Genomic DNA, 11,531 nt, shown 5'->3' with positions numbered 1-11,531 from the left:
TGGTAAACCTAAGCTGTGTTCTTTGTCTCCAATTTCCTGCATCTAGAGTAACAGGGAACATGAAAATAGAACACTACTAGCTTTTCTAGAAAGGGAATTAAATATAGCCCATGGATTGTGTTTAATTATCTAGCTAAGCATGTATAATTCTCTTTGGTTGTTCCCAAAACAATCTGTAAATGTTAGATGAACAGAATGTTTTTGGGAAATACTTAATCAAAGATTAGAGAATGAAATAAAGCTGGCATAAACGTTTGGGATAGGACAAAACCTAAATGTTTAGTCCATTTTTAGTATATCACTCAATTTAATACTGTTCAGCAGCACTGAGAATAATGTCAGATTGTCTAACCAATTAAATAATGACAAAACAATATTTAACCTGATTTTGGCAGATAACACCAGTGCAGTGTCTAATTTAGGGTCCTCTTTCAGGGAGAGAGTCTTTTGTTTGACCATCCTTAGTGTATGATTTACATGCATAATGTCCAAGCACCCTACCACTTCACTGATTTGATATGCTAGTGTAAGCTCTGACTTTACATAAACTGTACTCAGGATATTACTTGGACATTTCCTCTGATGTGTGCTTCAAATTTGAGAAGCACAGTTCTGCTCTGATGGTAAATTACCTTCTTCTGGGCCTTCAATAAATGACTGCTGGTGCAGAATACCTTCAACAGTCTTGCAGTACACGAGTGGACCTACGTGTCACAAATAACATGTAGCACCAGTGAAGGAGAGGGCAGTTTCAAATCAATCCCAAATAATTTATCTGGCAGCACCATTGAAGTAATGTTGGAGAAGAACATGCTAGGCCTCAGCATAGGGCAGATGATACTGTTCCTCCCTCTTATTACAGCGCTTTGCCACTATGGCCAAGTAGAGCACCAGAAGTATGAGCCAGTAGCAGGCATAGAGGATGGTCCCAGCAATGAGCAGGACCTTTTCAGTCTCACTGAAGGGCTCTTGTGTCTCACAGTAAATGGTGTAAGCCACTCCCCCAAGCAGGATAAGTGCCCATACAGTCACAGGCACAGCCCCAATTAAGTTTACCACAATTTTTTTCCTCCCAGATGTGCCCCAACCTGCTTTATTAATTGTCAACAGGGCAAAGATCTTGGCTGGCAGGAGGCTGGACATGTAGAGCAGAGAATAGAGGGACATGAAGATCATGACCAGGCTGCCCCTCAGGAAGCAGGCATAGGTAGCCTTTACCATTCCCACCAGCTGCACCGTTAGCAGGAATAACAGAATGTTCCACAGCCGGCCTCGGTAGAACAAGTGGATCACTGTAGCCACCAGGAAGAAAGGGAAAAAGCCTGTGACCACAGACTCATAGGTCATCCAAAGGCTGTGCTTGTGGAACCAAAGAGCATTGTAGAGCCACTCTCGGAAGTAAGACTTGCTCCACCGAGTCTGCTGGTTAAGCCAGCGGAGATACTGAGTAGGAGTCTCAGTCTGGCACAGTGAGCGTGCAGTAAACTTTGTCTTGTAGCCAAAACTGAGCACCCGGTTGGTAAGGTGGCGGTCGTCACCAAAGCTGCACTTGCTGCCCAGGAAGGTCTGGTGGTACCATGGCTCCAGGAACTGCTGGAGGAGGGAGTTGCGGTACATGCCCAGGGGTCCGCTGATGCACTGAACACAGCCAAAGTAGGACTGACAGGCACGCTCCACGTTGAAAGCCATCCAGTACCGTACACTGCTCAGGAAAGATATCCAGGAGTCATACTTGTTCAGGATCTGAAACAGTTGAGGGACAGTTTATTTTGAGAATGGCCCTGTACTTAGGAATATGGAACCCCCGACTAAGAGAATAAGTTCTTGCTGAGTGAAGATCCCTTATGAATTTCTAAATAGTGCTTCCTACTATGCCTTAAAAATAAATTTAATACATTTTTACCTGTACATCTCCTCCCACTCCACCCACCTCTGGGTCCTCCTCCAGAACCTTCAGCATCTCAATGGTGCATGCTGGATCCAGAACTGTGTCTGAATCACATACCTACAAACATACAAAAAGGGAGCTCAGACCCTACAGCAGCCCAACAGGAAAATACACATCACTCGACATTTTGGAGATGCTGCATCCCAGATTTATCAAAGGCAGGAATTTTTAAGTGTAGATTCACTTGAGTTTGCTTCTCTGCACAATGATCAACTAAGGTATTCCTGAAAAGTTCATCTGCAGTTACTTCCGTTTTACTACACAGATGATTTGAAGAGGCATAGCCTTTGAACGAGGGGTGAACAGTTTGCTGTCTTTCCTGCACAAGCACACCTGATTCAATTTATTTGTTAACTGAGAGATTTAGTGTTTGAGTAGAGAAACTACTGAGCTGTGCTAGACACCGACTCTCCAGGACCAGAGTTGTGTACCCCTGCTTAAACTGAGAATGCTTGGTAGCAGATCTTTGAAAGTTCCCTTTGTTTTCTTCAGCTGTTGATCACTGGCTGTGCAGGAGCAATGAGAGGTTGCTGACAGCACACAGGTGTGCTCAGGGTGCAAGGCAGTGGAGTGACCTATGACCTCCATATAATAGTAAATCTGAACTCAGGACATAAATTGGAAGTGAGAAAGCTATTCTACACAGCAAATAAAACACATTAAAATATGTTTTTGCAGTATGTTTCTGAAAAATATCCAAAAGGGAGACACTATTGACTGTGGTTAACCTCAAAGTGGGGCAGATATTGACAAGAATTTTTAAGCCTGCGCACACAGAGAAGTGTTGTCCTAGAGAAAATTCTTAGTGATGGGATTAAGGTAGTGTCAGTGCCTAGTCTGTGGTGTTATGTTTCAACTCTGTTTTTTTTTTTTTTCTAATGCAAGCCATTACTATTCCAGGTAGTCTGGTCCAGGACCACTAAAACGATCTTAAAGACTTATAAAGAATCCTTTTATCTTGTCTTATTTTAAAGAAGCCTTCTGTTCTCTGGAACACAAACTCAAATTTAGACTTACCTGCATATAATCCACTGAGTTCCCCAGTGCTTTGAAAGCTGTATACATCACCTCCCTCTTCCCACCCCACTCTTGCATTATGCAGGAGTACTGGCAGCTGCGCACCATCCTGGCCACCCGTGCAGCCTCTTCCGCATTCACTGAGCCCGTCCCCACACCCCTGGCCCCGTCGCTGTGGTAGTTGCCCTTCCACACCATGCAGCCAGCATGCTCTGCTCCCCCCATCACCTCCCGGAAGATGTCCATCATGTAAGCGTCCTCTGGCCGGTTCCCATCCACCACCAGCACGACCTTGAGTCCAGGGAAGGAGAGGCGACGCACGCTGCGCAGACACTTGCGCAGGTAGTCTGGGTCCTCTTGGTAGGCAGCGATACAGAGGGCCACAGTGCGACGCAGGTGACATGGCCGCGAGGGCCCTCGCATGCGCCGGTGCTCTAGGAAGGCGAAGAGGCTTTGCAGCAGCAGATGCAGTGACAGGATGGCACCGTACAGGCCGAAGGAGAGGTGGTGCTGCTCAGTGTGGATGAATTGGTAGCCGGTCACATATGCAAGCAGGATGGCAAAGAGCACCACGGCTGCAAATAGAGTGGTGATGAAGATCCGCACCGCTGTGCCACAGCGAGAGGGCATCTGTGAAGTGGTAACAATGAAAAAAGACAGAAAGAGACAGACAAAGTGAGTGAAATAGAAGGAGATGAGAAATTAAAGGGGAGGAGGTTCAGGAGTTGTGGAATTAATTTGCTTCGGTTTTAACCCATAGACTTTGTACATTGCACTGCCCCAAAAGTGGATGCTCATTTCTCTGGCACAGATCCTTTCCATTTTTTTATATAGATGTGGTGACCATGTCCTTGCTTGGATTTATATTATAAAAAAAATGCAGAACATATATTGAAAAAGCCACATCATCTATGGAGAGAAGGAGAGAGAGAACAAATTGAAAAAGAAATGAAAATAGAAGAAGGGGAGTCAGGAATTCATTTGCTTCAGGTTTGACTGATAGCAGTTCAGTGCTCAAGTTTCATGGAGATGTTTTCTGGGACTGAGTGTCTATATTGAATGAGGATAGAGAAGATGTTAATAGAGCCTTTGTAAGTCCTTGGATGTACTAGATTTCAGTGGGAGAGGGCTCAGTGATGACTGAGGCATTTCCTATTCCTGCTTTTACTACACTAGCATCTCCATAATCTCATTTGTTTTCCATGCCCTGTCTGTTACAGACAGAATAGTTCTTGTACATCAGATTTCTGAATACAGAATGAATGACTGTGATATAATAGATCAAACTGATCTCTTTCTCTCCCTTGCTCAGGTTAATGACTTTTAATTAAAGGCTGGGAAGGGCTTGGCCACCACTCTGTGGCATCCTGAGCTGAGAACAATCTCCCCATTTATTTCTCCCTGCGCCCCCTGACCACTGGAAGAAAGAGCTTCTTCACTCACTGCCCTCATATCATAACAGCCAGTGCCATTGATCAGTCAGAAATTAAACCCACTGCTCATAAAGTGGACGTTACTTTTACAACTTATCCCCAGGTTCTCTCAGAGATATTTACACAGTTGTTCTACCACAACCATCTTTGGACTATATCATATAAACTCAAATGCAGATAATCTTTTTCTTTTTGATGAATGGATGGAAAATGCACATTAGTGTACTCAGTTGTCACAAGTGCTGGGACAGTGCACTATAATTGGAATTCGTAATATCAAGACATCAGAATTCTTGATTTATCTGCCTCTTTTCCCATTTTTACAGTACTGAAAAGATGAGCAATGATGGATTCAAAGAAGCTCAGAGTCTCAGAGTGACAAACAGCAGGCACTCACTCAGGAGTGTGTTTGACCCTAATTAGAGGGCCTGCTCCCCTAGGGGCTTTTTAGTTTCGGGGACTGTGAAAGAAGAAAGAGCTCATGTCAAACTCAAGATCACCCCAGATGTCATTCTGTCACCAAAGGCCGTGCACACAGACAACCTGAGTGATGACATGTAAAGAGTACCCTACACAAACTGATACAAGTAGAGAAATGAGAGTTAACTCTTTGTTTAAGGTCCATCCTATATGTCTGAAAAACAGCATTTCCATTTTACCCATTGTTTCCCCCTTTATGACCTCCATCAAGCAAGGTGCCTGGCAGTTCCCAGCAGTCCACACAGAAACTAAATAATCTCAAAGAGATCATTAATTACTCACATTGGCCATGATGGGCTATCAGACCATTCACTTTCAGGAGATAGTTGTGCCCTAGCTTTCTAAAAGCTGCTGGTGGTCTGAGAAGAGACAGCCCTGTGCTGTCTGCAGTGTATGGGTCCTTTGGAGGCTCCAGAAATAATGCAGATAGATGTCAGGGATCCTCAATAAGATCCTGGTCGAGGAGCAGGGAAAATGTTCTCAGATCAAATGATGAAAGTCAGGTAGCTTGTATCCAGTAAAAGTCAAGTCTGAGCAGAGGGAGAAAAGTTCCAGGTGCAACACCTTCTTCTGGACCCTGCACTGACTGCCTCACAGGTGAAGGCAGAATCAATGAGAATTTTTGTTGGTGGGACGAGACACCTCACCCAGGAGAAAGAGGGAGGGCTGAGCACAAGAAGATGAGGAAAAGGAGGGGGCAGCTGAGAGGAGGAAGAAAGAACAGTTGAGATAGTTTAGAGAATAGTGTGTTGGGTGGTCAGCATGATTTGGTATTCAGCAGCTCCCTTTGTAGATTCCAGAGTATGCTGATGCTTTCTGTCAGCAACCTGTCCAGAAATAATTATGAGCCCTTGAGGTAGTCACTGAGTTACTAGTGTGAGACTTCCACTAGGGAATTTACAGCTTCACTCTATCTCATGAAGTTAGAATAACTGAATATATATCCTCAACTCAGGAATAATGAGACATGACAACTCAGGAAAGAAGAAAATAGCATTAAATTAATCAAAATAATATAGACAGTGACAGTGATTAAAGAATGCCAACTCCTGCTGATGAAAAGGCTCTCGGTAATGTCTTCATCCAGACCAGACGGATTGAGAATGCAACTTTTTTCGCCACTAGGAGGCACTCGCAGAAACATCTAATTACAGCACAATAAAAATTGTCACCCTCCATGGAACCATTTGAATTGGTTCACTTAACAAATCAGTATGTACATAGTCTGGGGACACCTTGCTTTTTTGTTTTTAAGAATGTTTTATTTTCACTGTTTTTATCAGTTAAGAAAGATACTTGCAAAAGCTTAATAAACATAAAACAGCTATTATTTCTGCTATTTTTATTGAGAGTTTTATTGGGAGTTTATTAAATTTTAGATATCAAAAATTGTATGTATTTTCCTCAAACTAAACCTGTTATTTCAAACCAGTTCATTTATTAAAAACAAATTGAACAGCTGTGTATCCCAAGAACTTTTGATGAACACATTATAGGTATAAAGACTATGCCAATATGATGCAAATAGTAAGTTACCAATGGAAACAAGTGCATCCAACCCAGTGGCTAATCCAAAGATTCCATGTAACAATACATTCGTTGAAACATCCACAACTATGACAAGATCAAAGCTGCCCATAGTCCTTTGAAAAGCCAAGCCCCCACTGGGCTAGATTGCTAATGAACTGATATGTCTCTGGCCTGCCTAGGTGTTATAATCTAATCTAGTGACTTGTAAATCCCAGGAGGGTCTTTTCTTAGGGCCACCAGACCCCTGTGTGAAGTCAGTGTCTGATGACATGGAAACTACTGTGGGCGGCATTTTCCTTGGAGAGGTCCTACATCTTCAAACAGAATTCATAGAAGTTCCTGTCTACTCCTGCCGTTAGCCAGCCAGCCTGGAGGCACAGACAAGAGTGCCAGGAAACGTTCCACAGAAACTGTTAATGTAGTTACTCTGGAGACTCACACCCTAACAAGTACACAAATACATAAATTAATTCTTAGACACTCTTTAAAACACAAAACTAGCCATTCTAAAAGAGCAATTGCAGCGTCCCAGGTTTTTTTCCTGTTAACTCTCTGTAAACAAATGATTACAGTGGCCTATTTGTGTGAGCTTGAGACTCAGACCTCTCAAAATCCATCCTGACTCCCTTTTGCCACTTTAAGTATTTCACATATTGACTTAAATAAATGCTGGCAAACTTTTTTAAAGGCAACTCATTAAAAATAAATATATTGTCACATCCTGTCTATGAAAATCCAGACACAATACATGATCAGTCTAGCAGAAGATTTCCATACCTTCTCAGCCCTGTGGCGGTGACGGTGGGCTCCCTCTGCCCTGGCGGAGTCAGCCTTGCAGGGTGTGTGCGTGTTGTCCGGATCCACTCCTCTCTGCTGCAGGACTACAGCGAGATCCTTGTTCTGCCTCTTGCTCACACTACATCTTTATTCCACCAGTCCTTAATTCACGAGATCCCTCATCCAAAAATATAGCACCCTCGCCCTCCTCCTCCTCTCTTCTTCCCTGGTTCCTCCTCCTCCTTCTCCTCTCTTTTCCTTCTTTCCTCCTGTCTCACAGCACAGTCCTCAAGCATGAAGGCCTCTCAGTTCAGCAACAAGCCTTTCAGAAGACAGTATCATGGAGAAGTCTGTTTTTGCCTCCTCTTGTCCTTGAGAAATAAAATAAGATTGTAAGTTTGTAGCTTCCAAATACTTGAATCTCATCACTTGTGAGTGGTATTTAAAGTTAACTGCTCTTTAATAGACTTACCTAGTCTGGGGCCCTGCATGCCTGTGGATAGAACGTCCTGCCTAGAGCGGGCGCAGGTGCTCAGGGCGCTCTCTCGCCCTTTCTTTCTTTCTTTTATCTTCTCCCTCCATGCCTTAGCGGGAGCTGTGCTGCAGTGGCAGCTGCTCTCTGCTCTGCACCTCTCTGCAGCACAGCCCAAATCCCAGTAAACTCCTTTCTGCTGTCACACCGTCCTGCCTTTCTCTCTCTCTCCCTCTCCTCCTGTCCCTCACTTCTTTACGCTCTCTCTCCTCCGCTGCTCCGTTCTGCAGTGCAGCCGGCTACCACAAGACTCAGGACTGTTTGAACGGACCCCCCCCTCTCCCCTCAGCTACACACACACCATCTCAATGCATCCTTTATGGGCTTATTTATTTATCCATTCCTCCTCCCTGCACCCCTGCTGCTGACAGCCTGCAGGTCCAACACAGGCTGATGAGGAGGTGGGGAAATAGTCAGGGAGAGAAAGAATATTAGAGTATTAAAAAGGAAAGAAAAAAGGGAGGATGTGAGAGAGACCGGTGCATGGTCTGCTATGACATACCATTCAGTACCTAAAACATTCCTATTTGGGTGCTAACCTCCTTCCATAGCCCAACAAAAACTTACTGTGTTATTGAATTGATCCCTCAAAAAATCATCACTCTCTCCTTCTCTCTGCCTGTGCAGCATGGCTAGCAGGTAATTAGTGTAATAGCTCTTTCATGGCTGGGCAGCAGTGGAAAGTAGAGAAGGGTCTCTGGGGGGGATGGGGGAGAGTCCTGCCTGGCTTCTGAAGTTTAATAGCATCACAGCAGCCCCCTTGCTGGGGGAATGTCCTTGGCTCTGAACCACTGCAGGGACAATTCACAGTGTCTATTCCTGCACACAGCAATATTAATATGAAAAGTATAGCCTGTCTCTGTTGATTTCCATGATGCACAGTATATTAGCATGACAGTATCAGAGACAAATATTGTAAGAGATTTAGGGATGCAAATCTCTGACCTCACAATGATTCAAATACAATTCTTTAGAAAATGTTTCAACGCATCAGAAAATCTCAAGAACCACCACAATGTCAAAATGAGCCAATGCTCACCAACCACTTCAGTAGGAACAGCATTCTAATAGTGTTGGACCCCCCTTCAGACCGCTCTCACAACAGCCTGAATTTCTCATGGCATGGATTCAGCAAGGTGCTGGACACATTCCTCAGAGATTCTGGTCTATTTTCACATGATTGCATCACATAACTGCTGCAGATTTGTCAGTTGCACATTCATATTGCAGATCTTGTGTTCTACCACATCCTAAATGTGCTCTATTGGATTCAAATCTGGTTACTGGGGAGGATACTTAAGTACCTAACTGAAGCAACTCGTCATGTTCTTGAATCCAGTTTGAGGCGACTTTACTTTGTGGTAAGATGCAATATCATGCTGGAGGTGGCTGTTAAAAGATGGGTAAATTGTGGCCATAAGGAGATGCAGATGGTCAGCGACAAGATGATACTTCAAATGATAATTGATTGACCGTAGTATTTGCATGTTGTAGCAGAATTTGAGATTCATCAGACCAGGTGATGTTTTTCCAATACGTAACTGTCCAGTGTCTGAGAACACGTGCCCAGTCTAGCCACAGACTGATCTTCCTGGCTGACAGCTGTGGAACCTGGTATGGTCTTCTGCTGTTGTAGCCCATCCACCTCAAGATTTGACATATTGTGTCAAGATGCCTTTGTGATCACCAGTGTTGTAATGAGTGGTTATTCTTGTTACTGTGGCCTTCCTATCAGCTCAAACAAGGCCATTCTCTTCTGACCTCTCTCATCAACAAGCCATTCCTGCCTACAGAAATTAATGCTCATTGGATGATTTTTATTTTTCACATTTAAGTTTACACATTTGAGTTTAAAGACTGTCATGTGTGAAAATCCCAGATCAGCAGTTTCTGACATACTTGTTGGCACCAACAATCATGCCGCAGTCAAAGTCAGCTAGATCAGTTAGATCAGTTGTCATGTATGAATTGAACATTAAATGAAGCTCTTGACCTGTGTCTGCATGACACAATCTATGTACTGCACTGCTGCCACATGATTGGCGGATTGGATAACTGCATAACTGAGCAGGCATACAGATTTTCTTATTAAAATGGACGGTCAGTGTATATGTTAAACTACAGAAAGCCAACATCTGAAAGAGAGCTGTACATTTTACGTCTACACTAGCTCCTATGCTTGTGTGTGAGACAGCGAGTTATTTCCAACTTTCAAACTCCCAGAAATTACAAGGCTTACATAAATGCATGACAAAACACCTGTACTTGTGGCCTAGATGTGAATAGCTCTTTTTCTAACATGTACTTGATCTCACAGTGGAGTAATCTGAAATGAGAAAACATTTATGTTTTGTATGTATTAGTGTGTGCCAAGATATGTACAGATCTGTGCAAAAGTCAGAGACCACCCTTCATTTATTTAATTTCCAACACAGTAAATAAGCATAAGTTATTTATTTTCCAGTAACATTTTTTAAACTGCAGTTTTGGAAACTCCTGTTTTATCCAGTTCCTTCATCTTTCCCCTTCCTTATGCAAGTGGATTATTTTATATCTAATCTCCTCAGAAAGATCTCCTGAAAAATGAATAACTTGTACTTAACAGCCATTTTGACTGCAAATTAAATCAATTAAGGGTGGTCTCTGACTTCTGCACAGTACTGTATATGGAAAAACAAGACCAGGAAAAAAATGTGTGGAAAAACTAATATTTATTTTAGTATAACTCTCACACATCTCAAATGCAACATTTATGAGATTGCATAAATTCTGTCTTCATAGATAAATCCTTCATTAGCTCACAAAACCAAAAAAAGGACATGTGGAGTGCAGCCATGGAAAATTTCAGGGGCATACAGACCCCACGACTCCTTTACAAGGAGTGACAAATTGCCCTGCCTTGTCTTACAATGCTTCCAGCGATGTCACAACCCTGCTTTTTCTATATGTAGTACAAACAGTGAGGGGAAAAACGGCAAACAGGCACTATTTTACTGGTGCTGAGGAGAATGCTGACTTGCGGTGTGTGCAAAGGGAAACAAATCTTACATTTGCCGCACTCTGCTTTGCTCAGGCTGCCCTGTGACCCCTATATGTTAATTGACAAAAGGCTGACTGCAGGTTTCTCAAGTTGTAGCATGGTCTTCTGTGTGACAAACTGACTGTGTGGGCAATACCTTTATTATTTTTTTTATAGATTTATTTAAAGAACAATTTGGAGAAGGAGATCCAAGCAGTAGCCAAAATTAAAGGTTGTCCAGTAGCGATATTCCCACACTTTCCTCTAACTGGACAGTCCTAAGAAATCTTCCTTTGTGAAACACTTCTCATGAAGATTTCTTACAAGAAATAATTCTCTACATGAAGTTAATAACTAAAGAGAGAGCTCATGTCTGTGAGAAGTGTTATGCAATAGTGATAGGCTAAACAGGTGTCCAGCTTTAAGGCAGAACCACTATCTTCTTTTCCAGTTTCTGCTGAGGGAAGATGAACGTTCTCATAACATCATCTAGCTCTTCCAGGGCCAGCTGAGCATGGAGTACAGCCACCTCATCAGAGTCTGAGCGCACCACCCACTTTAGAGCCCGATAGAGCTCCAAGAGAACATCTCCCAGGACCTGCAGGGAGAGGGAAAATTAACAACAGGCATTCACATGCTCCCTGAGGCAGGTGTTCTACTGATTCTGCCCCACAGCTGGAAGAAAGAGAAAAGACAAAGAGAGAATATAGAGCCACTTTGAGCATTCAGCTGTTTCTGCTGCTCTAAACTAAAGGCCATCAGCACTCTCACCCCGCCTTCTTTACCTACCTTTGC

At 43.2% G+C, this 11,531-nt stretch overlaps 2 protein-coding genes across 2 annotated transcripts in view; both read right to left on the bottom strand.

The window, feature by feature from the left end:
• Window positions 1-543: 543 nt before the first annotated feature.
• Window positions 544-7,679, bottom strand: has3 (hyaluronan synthase 3). Its single transcript, XM_036584948.1, has 5 exons — window positions 7,658-7,679; window positions 7,186-7,556; window positions 2,966-3,595; window positions 1,904-2,005; window positions 544-1,743 (listed from the first exon to the last, which is right to left on the bottom strand). Exons 3-5 carry the CDS (start codon window positions 3,593-3,595, stop codon window positions 814-816), a joined length of 1,662 nt encoding a protein of 553 aa, XP_036440841.1. The 5' UTR covers window positions 7,186-7,556; window positions 7,658-7,679; the 3' UTR covers window positions 544-813.
• Window positions 7,680-10,411: 2,732 nt separating this feature from the next.
• Window positions 10,412-11,531, bottom strand: part of tango6 (transport and golgi organization 6 homolog (Drosophila)) — a 30,870-nt gene continuing 29,750 nt past the window's right edge. Inside the window, exon 18 of the mRNA XM_036585363.1 lies at window positions 10,412-11,334. Within this exon, the coding sequence (XP_036441256.1) occupies window positions 11,158-11,334 (177 nt within the window). The 3' untranslated portion in view covers window positions 10,412-11,157. The remainder of the gene's footprint in view (window positions 11,335-11,531) is intronic.

This window comes from Colossoma macropomum, unplaced genomic scaffold (assembly GCF_904425465.1).
Source record: "Colossoma macropomum unplaced genomic scaffold, Colossoma_macropomum, whole genome shotgun sequence".
Taxonomy (NCBI): Eukaryota; Metazoa; Chordata; class Actinopteri; order Characiformes; family Serrasalmidae; genus Colossoma; species Colossoma macropomum.
This window is presented reverse-complemented; position numbering and strand designations above follow the sequence as displayed.